The sequence below is a fragment of the Portunus trituberculatus genome, chromosome 24 (genome assembly GCF_017591435.1).
Source record: "Portunus trituberculatus isolate SZX2019 chromosome 24, ASM1759143v1, whole genome shotgun sequence".
NCBI classification, from domain to species: Eukaryota; Metazoa; Arthropoda; class Malacostraca; order Decapoda; family Portunidae; genus Portunus; species Portunus trituberculatus.
In genome coordinates, this window is record NC_059278.1 from 7,934,698 (window position 1) to 7,960,155 (window position 25,458).

The 25,458-nt window shown below is 45.4% G+C and overlaps 1 protein-coding gene across 6 annotated transcripts in view; it reads right to left on the reverse strand.

Moving 5' to 3' along the window:
• Nucleotides 1–5,375: 5,375 nt before the first annotated feature.
• Nucleotides 5,376–25,458, reverse strand: part of LOC123508392 (irregular chiasm C-roughest protein-like) — a 114,856-nt gene continuing 94,773 nt past the window's right edge. For all 6 annotated transcript variants that reach the window (XM_045262108.1, XM_045262105.1, XM_045262109.1 and 3 more), the window contains 2 exons: nt 9,776–9,883; nt 5,376–6,316 (listed from right to left, as the gene is read on the reverse strand). In XM_045262108.1, the coding sequence (XP_045118043.1) occupies nt 6,300–6,316; nt 9,776–9,883 (125 nt within the window). In that variant the 3' untranslated portion in view covers nt 5,376–6,299. The remainder of the gene's footprint in view (nt 6,317–9,775; nt 9,884–25,458) is intronic.

A 25,458-nucleotide genomic window follows, 5' to 3' on the forward strand; every position in this document is an offset into this window, starting at 1 on the left:
AAGACTAAATATTGAAGACTTTTCATGAAAGCCTTGATATTGTTATTTTCCTCTCAACAACAATGTAGTCATTGAATTGCACTGTCTCAGATTGCTACTATTGACTGACAGTGGATGTTAAATCTTGACAATTTAACATCTGTGGCCATTAGGAACCACAAACATATTTATTTTAACGCACTTTTAATTTTAAAAGCTATTTTGACTGATAATTGTTTAAAACAAAACTTTTTATTTTATTCCTGTTAATGGTTTACTGAAAATATGATTGATGATAATGAGATAACTAACTAATGCAATCATGTTTTCGTCTTACAGCCCATTGCGAACAACAACAGCAATAACAATTACTGATACTACTACTACTACTGCTACTACTACTACTACTACTACTACTACTACTACTACTACTACTACTACTACTACTGGTACTACTATTACTTCTACTACTACTGTTACTACTACTACTACTACTACTACTACAACTACTACTACTACTACTACTACAAAAGGCCCAGCGACCAACACTGCAAGGAGGTGAGAAGGTAAGAGCAAACGCGCCTTTCTTCAAATGGGTAGTATTGGTGATGGAGGTGATGGTGATGAGAGGAAAGGAGGGTCGAGGTGGAGAGGCGTCGCTATAGTTCCTACTGTAACGCCGTCTGTATCAGCAGTGGGCGATTCTTCAGTGCATCTCTGCTTTTTTGTGTTTTGTGTTCCCAGTACATAGTTAATTTCGATTGTTTTTGAACCTTGCTCGTGCAGCACACCAAGCTTACAGCGATACTAATCTCCTTTCCTCCAACACACACACACACACACACACACACGCCCGGTAGCTCAGTGGTTAGAGCGCTGGCTTCACATGCCAGAGGACCGGGGTTCGATTCCCCGGCCGGGTGGAGATGTTTGGGTGTGTCTCCTTTCACGTGTAGCCCCTGTTCACCTAGCAGTGAGTAGGTACGGGATGTAAATCGAGGAGTTGTGACCTTGTTGTCCCGGTGTGTGGTGTGTGCCTGGTCTCAGGTCTATCCGAAGATCGGAAATAATGAGCTCTGAGCTCGTTCCGTAGGGTAACGTCTGGCTGTCTCGTCAGAGACTGCAGCAGATCAAACAGTGAAACACACACACACACACACACACACACACACACGAGAGGGCCCCGGTTCGAGTCCCGGGAAGCGGCGAAGCAAATGGGCAAGCCTCTATGTGTAGCCCCTGTTCACCTAGCAGTAAATAGGTACGGTATGTAACTCGTGGGGTTGTGGCCTCGCTTTCCCGGTGTGTGGTGTGTGTTGTGGTCTCAGTCCTACCCGAAGATTGGTCTATGAGCTCTGAGCTCGCTCCGTAATGGAAAAGACTGGCTGGGTGACCAAGAGACGACCGTGGTGAATTACACACACACACACACTTACACACACACACACACACACACACACTACAATCCTTATTTTAACGTCAAATATCACATGAATGGCAGATCCCTTACCTCTTTCATCAGACGCGGCACTTGTAACTTAATTAAACACAGTGATGGAAGATAAACAATATAATCAGGACACCATAATTTTAAAAGGTAGAAGCCAACTCTGTATCTGATTTAATTAGAATATATCAAGCAAAGTCAGAAGGATGAACAATTCTGGATTAATCAGGAGGACAGATTCTGACAACCATCTACAATTTTTTCTGTCTTGTAAATCTAAGAAAGAGAGAGAAGTCCCAAGCTGTCTTGTGTCGATTGACATGAACAGGTTACGATACCTGTCGCCTGAGCTGAACCACAGTATTTCAGCTCAAAAAACTTTACCGAAATTGGGAAAGTTTTGTCATGGTAATTATAGTTCAGTCTTGTGTTTGTCGAGTTCTGCAGGGCTGTCTGGCTAGGTTTTATTTTATTACGATCTTGAATTCTGGGAATGGGCTTCGTAACATCAATTAAAGAAAAAAAAAAATCCGAAGTTCGCTTTGCATGACATTTTTCAATTAAAGATTAGCCTCAAACTAACCTTTGGCGTACGTGAAGTTGTAGATCTTACTCGGAATGGCGAAAAAAGAACAACTACAAAACAAGAGTTAGGGATACTCCTCGTTTCTACCACCACCACTACCATCTCCCCACCACCACCTCTCCGACCGCCCCCCGGGCCTCGCCCCTCCTTACCTCCACCATCCCTAACCCCACCACCACAACCACCACCACCACCATCACCACTACCCTCGAGAAAACCAACAACAATAACAAACAATAACAACAGTAATACATATTCACATCGTAATGTAACTCGAAATTCTCCGCTAGTCTTACCGCTCCTCCTTCCCCTTCCCCCCACACAACATCATATGGTGACGCTGCTAAGGTAGAAGACGCGCATGGTGGACGGTGATGATGGTTGGCTCCAGTAGGAGGTCACTAAGTGTGGAGAGGGTGGTGGTGATGGTGGTAGTGGAAGGGCATGTTGTAGGTGGCTGGGTGAGAGGGAGGGTGTGAAGAGAGGTGGGGAGCGTGAAGGTGTTGACAGAAGTCTCCACATCGATCCACACAAGAGCGGGAGGCGTTAGTTGTACCCTTGTCCACCGGCCTCCTGCGGCGCCACCCTCCGCTGGCTCCCTCGGCGCCTCTGGGTCAGGTGGACTGAAATAACACATTCTTAATGAGGAAACACTACACTCACGACTCCATTAGTAGCTGTGTTTGCTTTTTATTACTAATCTCTGCTTTCGAATAATATATATATATATATATATATATATATATATATATATATATATATATATATATATATATATATTGTGAAAGAAAGTTCCTCTCCATCATAAAACGGGCGCGTGACTAAATAAGGAATTTAAAAAAAAATAATGACAAAACAACACTCAATTGAATGCATTCATTATCTCAAGGAATTAATTAATTTTCCAAAAGTCACTCACCGGCACGTCGCCTTGAGGCAGAGATAAATCTTTTAATCATTAATAAGAATCATTGCGTTTCCTTCGCTGCCGGCGCTAAGTGGTTCTAGAATTAAACATAAAAACCTCGAATTGCCACCAGCAAAGACAAATCAGGACGATGGAATGAGCGACGCCAGTCTGCACCACAAAGTCTGGATAAGAAAAAAATGGAAAGAAAATGTGGCAGAAGTGAAGTGTAGCTCGCCGGGACGCGAATATATGTTCACTTCCAGCGGGAATACATGTGTGGAGCAGAGGCCACGGCCACGGATGCGGGGCGGTGTGCGGCGGGGCGGTGTGGGGCGTCTCCTTCAGCAGGTTATAATAGAAAGATCAATTTGCTCAGAGATGGAGGTAGAGGACGAGGAGCAGAGCGGTGCCTCTCTCGGAAATGAATAATGCATTGCGTACGTTCCTCACGGGTGGGCGCGGCGGAGAGGCGTGGTGGGGGAGGGTTGGGGACGCCTGGGGCATCGGCGAACACGTCGTGCTGCCGCTGATAGAATTGGGTCATAATGTGATTTCACCTGTGATAGTGTGACGACCTGCCTCGAGTAGGCCTTGAGGGACGAGGCGTGGGGGCGAGGGGGCGGGGTGGGACTTAGGCGGGTGCAGGGGAACGAGGAATAGTCATGTCAGTCTCCGGAAGACGTGGCCGGGACGCGGTAGGATTTGCTGTTCTCTGCTGGGAAGAGAACAAGCTCCTTGTTCCGCAGCGGAGAGATGCTCCTCATACATCGTTATTTTCCTACATTTTCTTCTCACCACACTCCTCCCTCTTTCCCCCTTCTCCCCTTCTTGCTCCCCTGCCAAGTAAATATCTGCAGGATGAAGGTGTTTATGTAATACCTGTGCACGAACTTCGCTCGCTACATTCCTTCTGAGTGATTGTTTCCCCTTAAGTGTTGATGCTGGTGCTGGCTGGGACTCTGCTGCCTCTCCTGGCACCTCCACCCCCCCCCCACCAGGTGTTGCTCTCCCGTGTTGTAGTATTCACTCGATGGAACATCATTATTTTACTTATTTTTTTAGTGATTGTCATATATTCTTTTTCTTCTTCTTCTTATTATTATTATTGTTATTATTATTATTATTATTATTATTATAATTATAATTATAATTGTTATTATTATTATTTCATTTATATTTTTTCCAATGTCCTCGTAGTGGTCCAACAATTCGAGAAGTGACTTGAGTTTTTCTAAGTTAGCCATGAAAATATAGAAGAATATCAAAGAAAATGGTTATCAATGCATAACTGAGTTGGTTAGTATTTCAGAAATGTACAGTACAGTGTGTGCAGTGCTATGTGTTTCATGTGTGTGTGTGTGTGTGTAATTCACCTCGGTCGCTTACTGGTCACCCAACCTATTACGGAGCGAGCTCAGAGCTCATAGACCGATCGTCGGGTAGGACTGAGACCACATCAACACACAGCACACACCGGGAAAGCGAGGCCACAACCCCTCGAGTTACATCCCGTACCTATTTACTGCTAGGTGAACAGGGGCCACACATTAAGAGGCTTGCCCATTTGCCTCGCCGCTTACCGGGACTCGAACCCGGTCCTCTCGATTGTGAGTCGAGCGTGCTAACCACTACACTACGCGGTGTAGTGTGTTTCACTGTTTGATCTGCTGCAGTCTCTGACTGTGTGTGTGTGTGTGTGTGTGTGTGTGTGTGTGTGTGTGTGTGTGTGTGTGTGTGTGTGTAAATAGGAGACAGAACTTCAGGTCTGGTGAAGGAAGCCTCTTTCACACAGTAATGATAGATTCTTGTCCGTCGTGTGTCAGTGCCACATTAACCCCTGGCAGTGTTACAGGTCTCCAGCTCCTTTGAGCTCCTCGACATCCCCTCAAATCACACGCTCTACTCTCCTACAATTTATAACAATAATGTTTTAGATAAAATAATCATCGGAGAAACAATTAAAGAGATTGATATCTTATCAGACACCATTATTAAAATGAAACAAAGCAATGCCAGATCTCTGGCATTGCTTTGTAAAGTTTAACGGTGTCAGAATTTCACAAAAATTAAACCATGACTTTTTTTTATTTTCATAGAGTTTAACAACACTCATTGTTTCTTATCCTAAGGATTACAATAGAATTAATTTCAGTGATATGTGAGCTGTTTTGCCATATCCATAATATTACCTTACGAAAAAAAAATGCAAAGTCCCCTGCCTTGGGTGGGGCTGTACGCTTCAGCCTGGTTAACTTTATGGATAATGCGGCACTGTCAAGGCATTCTATTCCTTGCACTGGAAGCATTTTCCTTGAAGTAGAGACGCTTCCCGCAGCAGTGCAAACTTTGTTACCTCTTTGTGTCCCTCTGTGTATTATTCTTATTTATTTACTTTTTTGGTATACTGTCTACTTCTGTGGTAAAGTGTTGGGCATGTAAGAAAATAACCGTTACCTGTTGTTCTCTATTTATTATAACAAAGGAAAGATGATATGTACACAACTCGCTATTCGTACGAGGAATGCATCTGGTGACGAGACTGAGACACACAGGGCATGGTTACTGCGCAGGACTCTTAGCGAGGCAGAGGTGACCGAGGTACCTATAGAGGTGTGCACGCCGCCTTGCCACGTGGCGGCCATCCTTCCTTTTCTCCCTGGTAGCACGAGGCATCCTTGCCCTACGGACGGCAGGCGCACTTCAGCCTGCCTGCGGCGCTTGCAGTGTCCCGTACACAGGGTGGCCTACACATCAAAAGGTGGGAACGAAGGAATTGCTGTACACTATTTACACGAGGGATATATTCGCTGCACAGCGCCAGCCAGCTGCAGACCAGGTCTAGCCTGCTCCAGTGCCAGGCAGTCTCCGGCCACTGGGTCATCGGCAGCAAACTTGCAAGCAGGACTCAATAAGCCACTCTCGCCGTACCCGTTCTGAGCGAGCAGAGGCAGCTGGAGCAAGGGTGGAGAGAAGGGTGGGCGGCCGGAGGGGGTGAAGAGGGAGTGGACGGGACGGCTGCAGTCTGCTGGAATGAGGCAGTGGACCAGCATCACCTGCGGAAAGCAAGCAGCAAGCCATGCCGGGGCGGGCAGGCCGCCACAGGCTAGAAAGCTGCCTGCAGCACTCACCACTCTAGATTCACCTCCAAGTTCTCCATTATGGTGGCAGTCCCTCCACCACCAGGCCTCACTGCCTTAGGTCAGATATTCCAACACTTGGTAACATTGTTTTTCACTATGTATTATTATTGGTGGGGGTGAGCACGAGGCCGTCCGGCGGTGTGTCCCTGATCCGGTGCAGATCAGATGTGGGGAGGTGCGCTCCGCCCCGGCACTCCCCCTCACAGGCTGGGGCTGACACCTCCAGGCCTCCGATGGCTAGACCACCGTGTCCTCTGCAAAACAAATAAAAACGAAAATTAATTAAGAATCATGCAACATTGAGAACCACGCCAGACGACCACATGACGAGGAAAACAGTGTGTGGATGTGTTTGGTTTGGCGGTGGTGTTTGGGTAATGGCGCGCAGCGAGCGGTGTGTGTGGGGGTCACAGCACCGCCGCGGGCCGCTACGTACTGCTAATGAACACTTTAATCCACGGTAAATAGACTGCGTTTGCCTCAGAACTTTTTTTACGCGTTGAACGGACAATTAACACAAAGGTTTGTCCCCGCTGCACCTGAGATTATTTGAAGCGAGAGAGAGAGAGAGAGAGAGAGAGAGAGAGAGAGAGAGAGAGAGAGAGAGAGAGAGAGAGAGAGAGAGAGAGAGAGAGAGAGAGAGAGATTCAGAAAGGATCCGAGAAGTTTATATAGATATTGGGGTCAAGTTTTTTCCTCCTTTTTTCTCTCCGTTCCTGTCTTTCTTTCTGCCTCTGCGGCTTTCAGTTTTCTTCATCTTTCACCTGTCGGTCATTTAAGCAAGAAGTCGGTCAATCTATCTGGATCTACCCATCTACATATCCATCTATATATAGGAGTACATTTATCTTTTCATCTTTCATCCTGTCTATTTAAGTGTTAGTTTATTTTTCCAATCTATCTGCGTGTCATGTTTTTTCGTCTGTTCATATCACTAATTTCTGTGCATCTCGTGTATCTCTATTGGTTCATTTGATGTCTCAATATTTACATTTTTCTTTCATTATCTTGAGATTAATCTTCGGCATCGTCGTTTGGTTGGATCATTGTCCTATTTCTTCAAAATCATGTCTAATTCCAACCACCCGTTGCATTGTCATTTGCCTGCCCCTTCACTACCAGCACGTGCTACAAGACAATCCTTGATCATGAATGACCGGTCCTTGTCTGTGAATCGATGTAATACTTCACAATTTTCCCGGTGTTTTATCCCAGTATCTGCTAGACTCTGGAATACAATTCCCAACGAGATTGTTAATTCTAGTAACATTGAAGCATTTAAAAAACGTGTGAATACCTTTCTTCTCTCTGAACTCACTACCTCTTAGATCTCTACCAATCTTCCTATTCTGTTGTTCATTCCTGTTACTTCCTTTCACTTATCGGTGAGGTGCCGCCCACTGGGCCTTTGGGTTTATGCAGTTATGCTTTCCAGTGGGTCGCCTTCATTGACCTCATAATAATAATAATAATAATTCGTTACTTCGACTGTCTGCGTTTGTTTCTGTTTGTTTGTTAGTCTGTCAATTTCTGTCTTTTTCATCTAACTTGTACCATTTGCGTGAATAAGTGATTTGATGTTTCAGTTTTTCATTTTTTTTTCTTTCTATCTTTCATTCTATCTTTCATTCGTTACTGCATCTTTCTGAGTTTGTTTCTGTGCGTCTGTCTGTCTGTCAATCTACTTTCAATCCTTTTATCTACCTTGTACCATCTGTGTGAATCAATGAACGTCTACATCATGTCTGTGTCTGAGTGTATTGGTGCCCCACAAAGACAAGTGAAAAGAGCAGCCCTCAGATCGCCGAGCCTCGGGTACACAGTTCACTCGCATTGTGGCCTCGTGCCCTGTGTTATCACTTGTTCTCGAGTGTGCCCATCAAGTCCCAGCAAAGATGGCCTGACCTCCTTTCTTATCCTGTCTTATCAGCAGCTACCGGCGTGCTCGGATTTATGGAATGCCAGTGTTCTAGTTTATCCTTAATTTCCTATTTATTTATTCATTTATCTATTTTACTTTCTTATGCAAAGTAATCATTCCTTTTCTAATGCTAATGTTCATGTTTTTTTGTTTTTTATCATAACTGTATTTTATCTCTGCTGGCTTTTATGGCATATCAGTGTTCTAGTTTCTTCTTCATTATTTATTTATTTATTTTTCTATTTACTTTCTCATGCAAAGTAATTATTCTTAACACTAATGTCTTTTAATCATAACTTTGCATTTTTCTATCTTGCATTTTCGCACTACTAATGTTGATTTGTTCAAATTTTTTGCCTTTTATAAATTATGAATCATGTACATTAACTTTTTACACAGACTAATTGTTTCTTTTCTTGCCATTAACGTAATTTGTTCGTATTTTTCGGTCCGTCATTCGGAACTACGTGTGTGTGTGTGTGTGTGTGTGTGTGTGTGTGTGTGTTTCTGTTTTTCCCCTCTGTTTGCATTTTTCCGCTGTTAGTGTACATTTTCGTATATAATTCCAAACTCAATATGTATTTCCTTTTTTCCACACTAATGATTTTTCCACATCATGCAGATTAATGGCCTTCTTTGCCTGATTTATAGAAACCCATGACTCGTCACCCTCATATTTTTCGGTGACAAGTAATGACTTTCCCGAGTAATGGATCTAGATTAATTTTTATCTTCTTTAGTTCGACTCACGGTGATTCATACATCAGTTATTTTTAGCCACGCTTGTGCAGACCAGAGATTTCTATTCACTATTCCTCCTCTGCTGTGGGAAATTACTCTTCACTGTGCAAATATTTGTCCTTTTTTATACAAGTAGGTAAGTGTATGCATATATTCGTGAAAAAAATGGAAGTTTGTGCAGCGTGGGGGACGACGTGGAAATACTAAACATGTATATATATTTTTTTTTCTGGTGTAATCGTGAAAAATTAATGACTCTCAGTGTAAAAGTTTGATAATTTATATGGTTTTCATTATAAAACAGGACACCATTCACGATTTTTCTTAGTATGCTCCGGGAATCACTTCGAACTGTCACGAAACTTTATACATGCTCGTCTGTTTCTTTCCTCCATTTATTTTTTTTACTGGTCTGTATTGAAAAGTATTATTATAAAGTGTTGTTTTTATTTGCATTGCAGATCAGCCGGTACGCTTTATTGATAAACACGGACATTTCTCTGTCTTGCATGACTTTCAGAATTCATTCATTACAAAAAGGACCTTTCACTGTTTCGTCATGTATAGCTTAGAATATATTTGTGATTTTATTATGAAAATAGTAAAGTTATATATATATATATATATATATATATATATATATATATATATATATATATATATATATATATATATATATATATATATATATATATATATATATATATATATATATATATATATATATATATATATATATATATATATATATATATATATATATATATATATATATATATATATATATATATATATATATATATATATATATATATATATATATATATATATATATATATATATATATATATATACCCTTGTGGTGTAAGAAAATATCAGTTCGTAATAATGAATTAACTTGCAAACAATAGAAAGATCAAACATTCTCTCTTAATTTTCACATGACAAATTTTTATTATTCGCTGAACGTATAACAACACTGGAATGGTGTCAGGAGAAAACAGACAATCCATGCTTATTAGTATTAGAGAGGAGGGCGTTAGGTTCTCACCTTTGGCTGGCGGAGGTCGCTTGTTACACAGGAGGAGGGAAGCTGCGACAAGGGCGAGGACGACAAGCGCCGCCACGCCGCCCGCGACCAGCACCACCGGCACCTTCTCTGGGGAGGGAGGCGGCTCTCAGTGGAGGTGTCACATGGGAGAGGAGGAAGTGTTATGGTGGGGAGGGATTTAAACGGGAAAGTACCGTAGTATTTAGACAAGGAGGGGAAAGTACTGAACGTGTGATGGGAAATTCATACAAGGAGAGAAATGTAATAAAAAGAAAAAAACCAACAATTGAAGATGAGCTTAGGCGGGGAGATGAAAATACTAACAGAATAGGATAGGGAAAGCCAGTCTCATAAGGGTTAGGGGTGATGTATAAAGGGCGAAGGAAATGCTGAAATGTCGGGAGGAAAGTACTGAGGGATTTAATGTAGGGTCACAGAAATGGACTTCAATGAGGTAGGAGGGAAAGAATATGGGATGTGGAAGGGTGAAGCAAAGTATCACAAAGGCAGACTGGGTTCAGTTAGATATTCAAGGCGAGAGAGAGAGAGAGAGAGAGAGAGAGAGAGAGAGAGAGAGAGAGAGAGAGAGAGAGAGAGAGAGAGAGAGAAGGGGGACCTGAAGTGTGGGGAGATGGAGGTATTCATGGGGGGTGAGGGACGGCTGGACTGCGAGAACGTGTTGGAAAATTACCATTATTATTGGACCCAGAGAGAGAGAGAGAGAGAGAGAGAGAGAGAGAGAGAGATCTGGATTCAATAAGTGACAGATGCAGAGTAGGCAGGAATTCGCAGTAACTTTAAGAGTAAGACTAAATGACCACCCAACGCCCCGCCCCGTCCCTCCCGTCCTTGCTGCAGACAGACAGACAGACAGATAAGCGTATAGACAAATAGAGGACCTGGTAGACATATGAACAAATTAAAATATAGATAGATATGTATATAGTAAGACAAAGACAGACAGGTAGGTTGAGAGACAAAGACGAACACGAAGAGACAGCAGAAGAGAAGCGAACAAGACGATAGATAGTGAATAGAAAAATGTAGACAAAAAAGATACAGAATCACACAGATGAGTAAAAAGACAGGGACAAATATAGACAAAAATACACACACACACACACACACACACACACACACACACACACACACACACACACACACACACACACGAAAGGGCCCCGGTTCGAGTCCCGGGAAGCGGCGAAGCAAATGGGCAAGCCTCTATGTGTAGCCCCTGTTCACCTAGCAGTAAATAGGTACGGTATGTAACTCGAGGGGTTGTGGCCTCGCTTTCCCGGTGTGTGTTGTGTGTGATGTGGTTTTAGTCCCACCTGAAGATTGGTCTATGAGCTCTGAGCTCGCTCCGTAATGGGGAAGACTGGCTGGGTGACCAGCAGGCGACCGAGGTGAATTACACACACACGATAATTGTTAAAGATTTAATTAGTCGGCTTCAATTTATCATGGTGGAGGCAAAATAGGTTCAGACACAATCCATCACTCTTTATGGTCTTTATACAAGCTAATAAGCATTAACGTTAAATGGCCAAATAGAGGCACGTGTGATACTCCCGAGAGTGTTAAAAGCTGACCTGGATTTATATCTATGTTGGTAATCGCTTGTTTGTTTAGGTTAGATTAAGTTCAACTGAATCAGGTTATGTCAAGCTGAGTTATATTCGGTTATATAAGATTTGACATTAACAGGCACAAAATCTCTCCATTATTCTGCATTGCTTGTTGAGTTAATTAAATGTTATGTTAAATTATGTTAAGGTAGAAGTAGTTTGGTTAGGTTAAGTTAGTTTAGGTTAGGTTTGTAAGTAACAGTGATAAAATGCTTTCTATACCCTTTAAAAATTAAGTTAGGATAAGTTAAAAGGGAGCTAGATATAAGTTAGGATAGACTAAGTTAGGTTCAGTACAGCTAGTAGGTTAGGCTAGTTTAAAGTTTGAAGTCAGTATGAATTTAAGTTAGTGGAGGATAGGTTGGTTTACATTTAGCAGGTTAGGTAAGGTTAGGTCACGTTAGGTTAGGTCACGTATAGTTAGGGTAAGAAAGGTAATGTAAAGTTGCGATTTGACATATACAGCAGGAAACAAGAAAAAAAAGTTGGCAGTGTTCCCCATTTGGTTGTATGGGTCAGGTTGGCTAAGGTCACGTCTCTGAGGGCTGATGAATAAACTGTGACCTTTGATCCTCTGAACTTTGCCGTTTTACATAACAAGGTTGTGGTGTAGGAAAGTGCTTGGTGTGTGTGTGTGTGTGTGTGTGTGTGTGTGTGTGTGTGTGTGTGTGTGTGTGTATGATTATTGTATAAATGCATTTTTCAGGGTCAGTAAATGTGTGTGTGTGTGTGTGTGTGTGTGTGTGTGTGTGTGTGTGTGTGTGTGTGTGTGTGTGTAAGCGGGTGAGCGAGTGTGTTTGCCTATCACTTTTCCATATGGCGTATCAGCTATGAGTGGAGCGGAGAAGAGGCGGAGCTGTCAGATAGGGTACGTGGGGAAGGTTATGTTGCATTACACTAGCTTTACACGCCCAACACACACACACACACACACACACACACACACACACACACACACACACACACACACACACAGTCCCGATATCACACTCTAAATAATCCACAAGTCCACGCCAGTCAAGACCCAGGAAATCAATGCATAATGGGGCTTGTGGAACCTGGATGCCACACTTACTCCTCCGTGGCCCTCAAGCGGGAAAAATTGATGACTCGCCTCGCTTTGTGCCCTCGAAGTAAAGGGTATTTGTCGCTATCAACATTTACTGCCTTTTGGGAAGAAGAGACAGTGTTTTGGGAAGTTTCTGGTGTCTTGGGGTTGTTTCAAGGGTATAATGATTGAAATGTTAAGTTTTGTGTTGTGTTGGTGAGTGGGAATCTTGTGGCGAGGGTTGGGTCGTGTGGTAAGTGATGTAAGTGTGGAGGATTGATTTGTAAATATTTTTAGGTGGTCAGGTGGAGTGATAAATGGTTGGTTATATATTATTGTGTGTAGTGGTGGTAGTAGTAGTAGTAGTAGTAGTAATAGTAATAACAGTAGTAGTAGTAGTAGCAGTAGTAGAAGCAGTAGTAGTAAAAATGAGAGTAATAATAATACTACTACTACTACTACTACTACTACTACTACTACTACTACTACTACTACCATTACAGAAGGTAGTAGCAATGAGAGTGGAAATGTAAAAGCTGCTATATCCTGTTTGTCTGGCCTGCCCTCCATGCTTTCCTTCCCCTGTCAGTCACTGCAGCCACCACTCCCTCTCCCTTCCTCCCCTCTCCTCCTCTTTTACCTCTGGGCCAAAACAACGGGAAGAACTGATAATGCTGAGAATTTATTGTGTTTATGGTGGAAGAATTGGACAAATAGTGTTGTTTTGGTTGCATCGTGCATGGCCTTTGGTGGCATTTTGTGTTGCATAACCCTCACCACCACACCCCTTCCCTCTCCCTCTCTCTCCCCACCTCCCCCCTCTCCTTTCCCTCACCACACCCTCGTCCATCATTGTCCCTACCACACACCCCTCCCCTTTCCCTTCCTCCACCACCGTATTCTCTCCTTGCCCTCATCACACACCGTCTCGTCTTCCCTCTCAACATTACACCCCTTCCTTCTCTTCCGTCATCATCACATCATGTTCCTCTTACTTCCTCACTACCATCTTCCCCTTTCTCACTATCTCTTTCACCATTTCATTCCTTCCTCTCCTCACCACACATTTTTCCTCCTTTCTTTCATTATTGCTTCTTTTCCCCCACCACTACACATCCCCTTCCTCCCCTTCCTTTATCACCACTTCACCTCCCTCACCACCACATCTGCAGTCATCACCACATCCCTTCCTTGAAACATAGTCCTCTGCTAACTTTTCTCTCCCATCATGAAAGCACTTGATAATGAAAGCACACAACGCCCACGGCACGCCCGTTACACGCCGAAATTGATGTCCCGCCCACACTGGTCGGACGTTTCACCACGCCTATCTTCGAACGTACAGGCAGCTTAAAACGTGAGCCAATCCCGGGGGAATTATATCCGTCCTCTAACCAGTATGAGAGCGTGGGTCTAGGGAGGGACACTATGGGAGAGAGAGAAGGGAAGGGTGGGGCAGAGGTGGAGCAGAGTGACGACAGGTAAGGGAGAGGAATAGAAAGGTCTGTTAAAGGATTCTTAGTGTCACGCGCCGGGAAGTCGTCTCCGCTATCTCTCTGCTATCTCTCGCTTACTGCTTCCATAACTCCCTCGGGTACGCTGTAAAGCTGACGGCGGCTGACGCAAACTGGTGGCCGAGGTGGGGAAGGGAGAGAGGGAGGAGAGACGCGGAAGAAATGGACAGAAAGGAGAGAAGAGAGAGAGAGAGAGAGAGAGAGAGAGAGAGAGAGAGAGAGAGAGAGAGAGAGAGAGAGAGAGAGAGAGGAAAGGAAGGAGTAAAGCGGCTTCTCCTCTTGTCGATCCCTGCTCCCCCACGACTCCTCCTCCGCCTCCACCTCCTGAGGCTTAATAACTTCCCCAGTGACGCTCTTAAATCCTGGTTCTAATTTTTAGTGACCCATCATGGCCGCAGCGGGAGAAGGCAACAATTATCCCAAAATGTGGCTGGCTCAGAGCGACGGTGAGGCGCGGCAGACTGTGTGTGTGTGTGTGTGTGTGTGTGTGTGTGTGTGTGTGTGTGTGTGTGTGTGTGTGTGTAAGCTCGCACCCAGGCATTTTCGTGAAATATGAAGCGTCGACGTGTGGTGAGCGGCGTGGCGTCCTCTGTTCCTTCAGCTTTGCTTTCCCCTCGACTAACAAACCTTGACCCAATCCCAGGCAATCCAGACTGAGTCACTGCCTGCCCCCGGCTTGGATCAGGGAAGGAGTTATCAGTTCCCTTGACTAGTCGCCTCCTCCCTCTTATAGACAGCCATTCTCAAACCAGAGTGCAAGTAATTGTTTCCTCACGGTGTGGTTAGGGCAGCGACACACCATCGGGCTATCACGTTGCAGGGTCAGTGTGGCAGGTCTTCTCCAAGTTAGAGTCCGTAACAGCCGTAATTGGCACACAATGTCAAGTTTCACAAACTGCAATGAAACAAGTGATGACCTTCCTGTGTGTATCCCGCTCCGCAACCTTGACCCCGACCAGCCACTATAATCTTCCCCCACTGCTTTATCCTCCTCCTCCTCCTCCTCCTCCTCCTCCTCCTCCTCCTCCTCCTCCTCCTCCTTTATCACCTGCTACTTTTCACAACGATTTCGTTCTCCCTGTACACTCAACTCCATCCTTCACCACACTCTTTACATCCATTCCTAAGACGCCACTATCACCACCATTACCACTACTGCCACCACCACCTTCGGGTACAACTCCCACGCCGCCTCTGCCTGCAGTCCCAACACCCTCGCTGGGACCTGCAGACGAGGCGAGGCGTGACTCGAGGCCTAACCACCCGTGCTGCCGCGGCCAGGCGTCCACCGCTGAGCCTCGCACGGCTGCACACGGCCACTGCCTCCCTGGCCGCGGGGCAAACCGCTGCATTCACCCGGAACGCACAAATATCCAAAAATATACAGGAAACACCAACAGTGTTAGATACTGCATTTTTTGTGTCTACTTCCGCTTTTCTCTATTTTTTGGCCACGATGGTGTTTGGATTGTGTGCCGCGCCCTCCAGGGATTGAGGGACTGAGATGAACACTGAGGCAACGATCCTCCATAGGTACTGGCCTCGCCCTGTACCGCGATTTCTTTCATGACTGAATAATTGCATTGGTATCACCATCACCTCCAGTGTCATCATCATCATCATCATCATCATCACATCCCACGCCTTTACTAGAGTTGAGTGGGATGACATGGGACTGTGGGCGGCTGAGCTGGGTGGGACTGGGCTGGGTGTGGTTCTAGGCTCGCTGGGCTCCTGCCGATAATGAATCTTTACTGCAGTGGGTGGGAGGACATCACGACCTCCAGCAATACTTCAGGCGGTGGTGGAGAGGTGGCCGCCGCGGGTGTCGATGTGGACGCTGGTCGGGGGCAGCGTGTGGGAGATAAATTGAAGGAGAATGAAGGGCGGCGCGGCGAGTCAGAGCAAGCCAGGGACAGAGTGGCGGATGGCGACACACTGAAGGCGGAACGTGCCGGGAATGTGTCGTCGTGTCGCCGCACGCTTGGCCTTCAAAATGCTGGCGGAGGCACAGCAGGGCACGGCGACGCGCAGCAATGTTCTGTAAGCCAACCCAAAGACGCACATCTTCCTCCCCCACCTCTCCACTCTGGTGTTTGTCTCGCTTCCTCGCCTCGAAATGTAGCGTTAGTTCACGAGGCTAGAAGGCTCCCTCATCCCTCCTCGGGAGAGGGAGAGCCCCGCCCAGCCCACCGCGGCGATGACAACAAGGGGCCTCCTCTTTCTCCTCCTCCTCCTCCTCCTCCTCCTCCTCCTCCTTCTCCTCCTCCTTGTTTCCTGTACTCCCTTCCCTTCTTCCTTTCTTGCTTCCCTCTGCACCCGTGGACACCATTCTCTTCTGATTTATGTAAAGCCACATGTCACACCCCCAACCCTCCATCCACCATCCTCATAAACACACACACACACACACACACACACACACACACACACACACACACACACACACACACACACACACTTGCACATCCTTCCCTCTACACAGAAGGACCGATCGATTGAAAGACTACGGGATCATAAGGTATCTAAATTATTCTGCAGTAGAATGTGGCTATTCATCACTGAAATAAAACCAATGAAAGAAATGTTGAATAAACACGATGAAAAAAAAAGGATATGTAAAGCATGCAAGATTCCAAAACCAAACACTGCACGTCAGCACATAAGCAAACAATTCGTTGCACTCAAGGATAGTAAATTGAAAACATAGGGTATCAATAAGGGATAAGGAAAACAAACCACAACCATAAAGTGTGATGAAAAACCTAAGTATAAATAAAACAAATTAAGAAAAATAGAATGTGAATCACACAATATCAATAAACCAAACTGTAAAATGTGATGGAGCACAATTGTATATCGACCACAGCCAGTCGTAAATCCATCACTGCTGACATTATACATTATTCTATATGACCCAAGATTTAGTGCATTATTTTGCTTCTCTCTCTCTCTCTCTCTCTCTCTCTCTCTCTCTCTCTCTCTCTCTCTCTCTCTCTCTCTCTCTCTCTCTCTCTCTCTCTCTCTCTCTCTCTCTCTCTCTCTCTCTCTCTCTCTCACTCTCACACACACACACACACACACACACACACACACACACACGGCCTTATCTATGCACAAATGCACGACCTGAGGGAAACATGACATCCTGCTTCGCACCAACACTCCTCCCACCCCAACCAACCATGCCTTGGAGATATATACGATGCTTGTGAATTCAGACAGTGGCAAATGCACATATGTGGATATCATTGTTAAGTATTTTTGAGGATGTGGAGGAAATGTTTGACTGCTTTGCAAATGTGAACGTGGAATTTCTGAGAATAATTATCGTATATATATATTTTTTTTATTGTCTATTTCTATGGAGTGAGCTGTGGCCAAGGGAAAATTAAAATGAAGGTCTATTGAAGTGCCAATCCCCAGAGAATTGTCAAAAGTGCTTTCCAAAATTGCCGTCAAACCTTCCTCTTGAAATGCCAGTCACTTCACTTCGGATATGTAGCTCTCTCTCATTGCAGTTCTTTATCATTGCAACACTATCGCGGAATGGTGAAAAACAAACTCTCCGTCACTTTTTTCCCATATACATTCTTCACAACCTCTTCGTGTGTGACAATGATGCAAAAGCGAGTGTAAATACTGATGCTTATAAAATCTCAAAGCTCATGTTAACATATATTCAATTACAAACACAGTTGCAGATGCAGAAGAAAATTATACAGATGTTTCGTATACTCGGATATTCACAGACTCTCCAAACGACATTCTGGAAACCCTTACCGTTGCCCCTGCCACTCCACAGGGGCACTCGACAAACAGCGCTGGGCAAGTCTGCATGCGTTTGTCATAAAGTGAACATTGGCTGCCACTCTGACTACCCCGCCTGCAATTCCTCCTCCTGTCCTTCTTATCACACAGACGCCCCCGCCCTCCCTGCCTCATGCCCCCGCGTCTCTCCGGAATGCTAATGCTCCTGCGGGCGTGGTATTGGCAGGAGTCGCGGAAGAGGTGCACGGAGAGCCTGGGAGGAGCTAGTAGGAAGATGAGGGGAGATGTGGAAAGAAACTTGGAGGGGGGATTGGAGGCTTGAGGTAACACTGGAGGACAGATGATGTGCTGTAGGGCGTAGAGGAAGTGGTGTGGCTGCAGGGGCGCCAGAAATGAAGGGAGCGAGGAGAAGAGGCTGGGAGGGATGGGATGCAGGCTGAGCGGAGAGAATCAAGCCGGAGGAAAGTAAGGTGCCTAGAGAAACACTAGATTAAGGAAGTGACTCGGGGGAAGATTGGAGGAATGTAGGGAGCAGGAAGAAGGAAGGAAGGACTTGAGGGGAAGGCACAGGGAGAGGGACAGAAGAGAGATGAAAGGAAAGATGGTGAATGGAGGAAAGGAGAGAAGGAAGGATGTAGGCGGGAGAGAGAGAAAGAGAGATGGAACAAGGAGATAGATAGGAAGAAAGGAGAAGAGAGAGATTTAGGAATGGGAAAAAAAGGGGAGATGGGAGAGAGTACTATGGATAATAGACAAATAATAGGAGTTGGGCGGTGTTGTGGAGAAATGGAAGGGAATTGGGACTTGGAAGCTGGAATAGATGGAAAGGCATTACGGGGGGACAGGAGGATGGGGAGCTATTGGGGACCTGGCTTGGGGGAGTGGAGGGGAGATGGAATACTATTGGAGGAAAGGGGGTAGAGGGACAGGGGAGAGGGAGAGGTGGAGGGGGCATGCACGGCGGGCCTCAGCTGGGACGGTAAGTTATGGTTCCGCTGCAACAGTTGGGCAGTTTGAGGGTCGTATCACAGCGGGTCTTCACTGCGCATTAGCCAATCAAGAAGCCTCGCCCGCTCATCATCCTATCAGACACTCGCGACCTTTACAACAGAGCACCGCGCCCCGCACATTACGCCACAACAGCTTGATTCCTTGCTCCTCTACATGTGTTACATCACCCAATCATCTTTCAGCTTTTTCGGACATGAGCCAATCACAATAAAAGTTTGGTAGGCAATAACCAACTCGAGGCAACCTGACTGCTGGCCACTTCATCACTCCTGTCCTTAACTGTGCTGCTGATACTACTACTACTACTACTACTACTACTACTACTACTACTACTGCTGCTGCTGCTAATGCTGGTGCTGCTGGCCCCACCACCACCGCCACCACCACCACCACTATTACTAAATCCTCATAAAACGCTCGCCACAATTATCCCCATTAGCGTGTTTTTATTTCTTCCTATAATCTTTAAGAATCCTCTAACTCCCCTGCGTACTATCTCTCCTCCCTCTCTCCCTTCCTCTTCCCACCTATCATCCCTCCCTCCCTCCCTCTCTCCCTCCCTCCTTTCCTTCTTCCCTCCGCGTTCCCCCTCCTTTTGATAACACGAATCTAACTGGCTTCATTCGGTGTCTTTATGGGCAAGGTTACTTTCATTAGCCTCGTAAATTATTATTGTTATTATTATTATTATTATTATTATTATTATTATTATTATTATTATTATTATTATTATTATTATTATTATAAGCGTTTTAAGCGTCTTGGTCTTCACCCTCGTGTTTCCTCCTCCGAATTCTCCTTCAACACTTTACTTCCTCATCTTCCTCCTCTCCTCCTCCTCCTCCTCCTCCTCCTCCTCCTCCTCCTCCTCCTCCTCCTCCTCCTCCTCCTCCTCCTCCTCCTCCTCCTCCTCCTCCTCCTCCTCCTCCTCCTCTCTTATTTACTCCTACCGCATCCCTTCTCCTCCTGTTCCTCCCTTCCCTCCACCTCTCCTTCCTTTCCACCACTACCAGCACCTCCTCTTCCTACTCTCCTCCTTCTCTCTCCTCTTTGCCGGCCGCCCTTCCCCAACACTTGAGGGAACTTACCAACTTGGATTCCAGTGCAGGTCGGCGGAAAATTGTTAATCCCGGTGAGTTTGCCTCCGAGGGCCATCCAGCGAGGCGCGAGGAAGGCTCTCGGTTACTGTGATGGGCCAGAAATTGATTGGGTCTAGATAGCTGTTGGTGGGGAGGAATTCGGAGAAGGACTTTTTGTTGCTCTGGTTGCGTTGGTCTTCGTCGCGTGCCGCCCCCTTCCCGCCTCTCCCCTGGTTGTCTCTCTGTCTCTGTCCATCTCTCCCTCTCACCTATTTCCCTCCCGCTCGGTGCGTTTGAGCTTCGAAGGAGTGTTAGGGAAAGTGTAGCAAGGTTTGGGGATTTGAAGGAAGGCTTAGTGAAGGAGGATACGACGCTCAGATGCATGTGGAAGGAAGGAAGGAAGGAAGGGAAGGGAAGGAATGGCCAATGGAAAGGAAAAAAATAAAAGCGAGTAAAGTAAAGTTGGATAGAAGAGGACGATACGAAGGAAAGGAAGAAAAGTGGAGAGGTGATAAGGAAGAAGGAAGAATGAAGGTGCTTATCGAATAATGAAAATCAAGACAGAGAAAAAGGAAAAAGAAAAACAATGATAAGCAACGATACAATTGAAGAGAGGAGGAAGAAGAAGGCAATAAAAGAAGAAAGGGAGGAAGTGCTGATTGAAAGATAAACAAGGAATCAAGAGAGGAATAAAAAGGAAAAAAAAGTTAGAGGAAGATTAAGGAAAAGAGGTAGAGAAAAGAGAAGGAAGGATAAAATGTTGAAGGAAAGAAGGAGGAGGAGGAGGAAGAGGAGGAGTGGAGGATTACTTGACGGTGAGGATTTGGAGGGCTGGTGCTTACAAGGGAGGAGGTTATGGCTAGGGAGAGGCAAGGGAGAGTACTTAGAAGGCGGGCAAGTTGGTGTCTAGGGAGAGGGAGGGAGGCCATAGAGAGGGGAAAGAGAGGGGAGAGAAGAGACCCGGCGCCACTAAGGGGAGGTTACATTTCAGAAAAAGATGAACGGCAAGTGAAAGAGAGAGAGAGAGAGAGAGAGAGAGAGAGAGAGAGAGAGAGAGAGAGAGAGAGAGAGAGAGAGAGAGAGAGAGAGAGAGAGAGCGTAGGGAAGGGAAGGAAACAACAGCAGGCGACAATGAGAACAGGAAGAAGGGGAAACAGGAAGGAAGAGGAAAAAGACTGTGATTACCTCTTTTCCTTTGGTTTTCCCCTCTGGTCTTTTCCTTGTGACCTCTTTGTCTGTTGCCTGCCACTTGTATTCCCTCAGCTCCTCTTATGCTTCCCCTCACCTCCTTTCGCCTCCTTCTCTTCTCTCCTCTCACAGCTGTTCTTCTATCCCATGCCTTCCCTTCGTTTTCCTTCCTTCTCCTTTTATTTCTTCTATTTTCTTCTCTTAAAAGCGTTCACATTTTTCCACGCGCGTATTTTCCTCCGTCTTGGTTTTCCTTTCTTATATTTTCCTCTTTTGAATGTGTTAGTATCCTTTTTTCTTTCATATTTTCCTTCCCCTTCGTTTTCTTTTCTTCTTTCCCTTATTTTCCTCTTTCAAAAAACGCCCCTATCCTCTTTTTTCTTCGTCTTATGTACCCTCTTCCCATCTCTCGTCTTCCATCTTCTCTCAGTTGCCTTCTCCTCCTATCATTTCCTTTCCTTTGTCTCTTCTCTTATGAACACTCCCTCAAATCCCTCTTCTCTTTCTTCCTCTTTTCGCATATGCACTTTTGCTCTCATCTCTTCTCGTATCTTCTCTTACTTTCACTCTCATCCCATTTTCTCTTCCTCTTCTCTCATACACTCTTTTATTAATTCTCTTTCTTGTTCTCTCTCTCATGCGTTTGTACTCCTTTCTTTATCTCTCATACACGCTTTCCTCCTATTTTTTTTATCTCTTTCCTTTCTTTCCTTTATCTCACATGTACTCCTTTCCTATCCTTCCATTTCTTCCTCTTTTCTCTCTCTCATCCCTTCCTCCACCCATTCCTCCGTCCCCCTCTCCCTCGTGCTCGGTATCGAAGGCATGGCTGATAACTTTACAAAAAACCCACTAACTCGCTGGCCGCTCGAAGATGCAACATACTGCTGAGAGTTTAATTACTTTCGAGAATTATGGGAATTTTCTCTTGTTTACGAGAGCTACTTGGCGAGGTGTGGTCTGTGTGCGGGGCTCTGATGTGGCTAACTTGGAGATCTTCTGTGGTTTGAAGGGATGGGGCTTGACTTGGAAGGGATTGGTGTGGTGTTGTAAGATTCTGGTGTGGTTTGGTGTGGTAGGAATCTGGTTTGGTGTGGCAGGTCTGGTGCAGCTTGGAAGGATCTGGTTTGGTGTGATGGGATCTAGTTTGTTGTGTAAGGTGTTTGGTATGGTGTGGTAGTGTTTGGTGTGGTGTAGAAGGGTTTTGGTTTAGTGTGGTAGGATCTGTCTCGTTATGGAAGGGGTTTGGTATGGTGCAGTAGGATTTGGTGTGGTGTGGTAGGGTTTGGTGTAGTTTCGTAGCGTCTGGCTTGTGGCAAAGGTCTGGTTTGACGTGGTGTGGTCTAGTGAGGCTTGGAGCGGGTGTCTAACATGACTTGGTGGTCTCTGGCTTGGAAAGAACGTGGTGTAGCTTGGCTTGGATTGGGTCTGGCGTTGCTTTTTGGGGCTATGGTGTGGCTTAGAAGAGTCTACTTACTCTACTGGAACTCTGGTTTAACTAGGAGAGATCTAAGTTTGCTATAATGTGGCTAATTGTAGGTTAGAGGAGTGTGTATGGTAGAAATGTACGTAGGAGTGAGGAAGGATTTGTTGTGCATGGGAGAAATATACGAAGGATTATGACGAAGAAGGATTTGATATGCCTATTTAGTGTCTGAGGTCCATGAATGTGATATTGATTTCATTTATACCTGATGTGGGTTGTTTAGAAGTTGCCTAGTGTGGGTATGCGAATTGTGCTGTGGCTGAGACCTGGTTTATTGTAGTGGAGGATAATCAGTGTGGTTTTGAGGTCTAGTGTGGTGGACGGTTACTACTGTAGCTGTTGAGAAAAGTTAAGATATGTGGCTAAGACGTGGTGTGGCATAATTAGGTGTTTAGTGTGGTTAAATGAGGCTGGGGTAGCTGTGTATAGGTGTAATATGTGTAGTGTGGGTACTGGATTCTAATTGTGTGTGTTTTGTGGTGTTCCGTGTGTCAGGAAGAGAATGTGGTGTGGTTTGGAAAGGTTTGGTATGAATGAAGTGATGTGGCTAGTGTGGTGTGGTTGTGAGAGGTGCTGGTGTGGCTGGAAAATGGCTTGGAGTAAGAAGTCTGATGTAGGTGAGGGTAATTGGTGTGGCTTTGAGATCGTAAGTTTTGTATGTAAATCGGGTTGTCAAGAGAGCAAAGAGTGGAAGTTTTTCTTTTATCGCGTATGTTTGTAAAGAAAATAAAAAATAAAATCAGAAAGAAAGAAAGATGAACATTTCCAGATGATATCAAGGCAGCGAAAACCAATCATCGTTGCCAAGAAGTCCCCGGGAATGCAAGCAAGGAACTTTGAGTCACTTTTTTTTCGGTAATGCGACGAAGAGGGAAACTTTTCATCCCTCCGTACTATTTTTTCTTTACATTTTTTTCTCATGAGTTTCCCTGCGAACGATCTTGTGAAATGCGATGTCACTCATGTTGCTGTTTTTCCTGTTCAGAGAGTGTTTATTTTTTCCTTCGTTCCATCCCCTCCAGTAAATGTTATATTAAGAAATGCTTAGAGTATCGTTTTCAAAGGAAGAATTCTAATATTTTCACTCACTCTTACTTTGATGTACACTTTTTACCATATTCACTTACAATTTTTAAACACTTATCTCGTACAAGTCTTTTAAATTATGTAGCCGAGAATAGACGCATCTAAACGCTAATATTTTTTTTTTTCCCCGTGCGCCTCCTTGTTAATACATAACTCCAAACACTCTAGCAAAGACTTGACACGCTTATGACCAACAACATAAAACACTATTCTCTCTCTCTCTCTCTCTCTCTCTCTCTCTCTCTCTCTCTCTCTCTCTCTCTCTCTCTCTCTCTCTCTCTCTCTCTCTCTCTCTCTCTCTCTCTCTCTCTCTCTCTCTCTCTCTTACTCTACATTTATCAAAAGTGGGCATATCACAAACTGAAATCGGCAAATCGTTCCTAAGATTTACAACCAGACACTTGCAAAAAAATCCCAAATCCTTACACCCGAGAATCCTAAGAGCCGGGTATCCTACTGCCACGAGGCCCTAAGAACACGGGATTCTCACAGGCGGGAATTCTTACAGCCTCAGTAGCCAGATAGTCGCCCTGCACTTTTCATTCTGGCGAGGCGAGGCGAGCCGAGGCAAAGCAAGGAAAGGCAGGGCAAGGCTGAAGCGAGGCAGGGCATAGCAAGGCAGGACTGAGGCTAGGCAAGGCGAGGCAAGGCAAGGCAAGGCAAGGCGAGGCAAGGCAAGGCAAGGCAAGGCAAGACAAGGCAGAGCAGGGCAAGGCAGGGCAAGGCAGGGCAAGACAAGGCAAGGCAAGGCAAGGCAAGGCAAGGCAAGTCTGGAGCGAGACAAGGCAAAGCAAGGCAAGATAAAGCAAGGCAAGGCAAGGGGCAAGGCAGGGCAAGGCAAGGCAGGTTGCAAAACAAGGCAAGGCAAGGCAAGGCAAGGCAAGGCAAGGCAAGTCTGGAGCGAAACAAGGCAAAGCAAGGCAAGATAAAGCAAGGCAAGGCAAGGTAAGGCAAGGTAAAGCAAGGCAAGGCAGGGTAAGGTTGAGGCGAGGCAAGGCAAGGCAAGGCTGGAACGAGACAAGGCAAGGCATGGCTGGAGCGAGACAAGCCAAAGCAAGGCAAGGTAAAGCAAGGCAAGGCAAGGCAAGGCAAGGCAAGGCAATGTAATCAAGGCAAGTCAAGGCAAGACAAGGCAAGGCAAGGCAAGGTAAAGCAAGGCAAGGCAAGGCAAGGCAAGGTAATGCAAGGTAAAGCAAGGCAAGGCAAGGCAAGGCAAGGCAAGGTAATGCAAGGTAAAGCAAGGCAAGGCAAGGCAAGGCAAGGTAATGCAAGGTAAAGCAAGGCAAGGCAAGGCAAGGCAAGGCAAGGCAAGGATAGGCAAGGCAAGGATAGGCTAGGCTAGGCTGAGGCGAGGCGAGGCGGTGTGACATGCTTGACGATGCAATGAATATGTTATAACAAGGGGCGAGGCGGCCATCTGCACCCCCTTCCATTGCCTCAGTTCACGCTTGCCGGGGCACCATCAGGCCGTTAGATTTTAGGACTCCTGGTGGTGCTAAGGGAGGTCAGGGGATGAAGGTCATGAGAGAGGGCATTTTCGGGTTCCTGAGTTTTAAAGGCCCATATTCTTAAACGATTTGGTCTCTCATAATTACTCTACGTCGTCACAGCACACAACACCCAGCACACACACGATGCAACAGAGATGACTAAACAAGCTAGCTCATTCGTGTTTTTCATCCCAACGGTAATCATAAACTATCATTAAAACCATGAAGCGCTTGAAAAATCCACTGTGTTGAAAATTGGTCGAGATCAAATCAAACCTCGAAACATTTTAGAATGCAGAGGTGAGGGTCGTGGCCGGGAAGGGAAGGGCTGTGAGGGATGAGAGGCGGACATGAGTGAGATGAGAGGAACGAGAGGGCG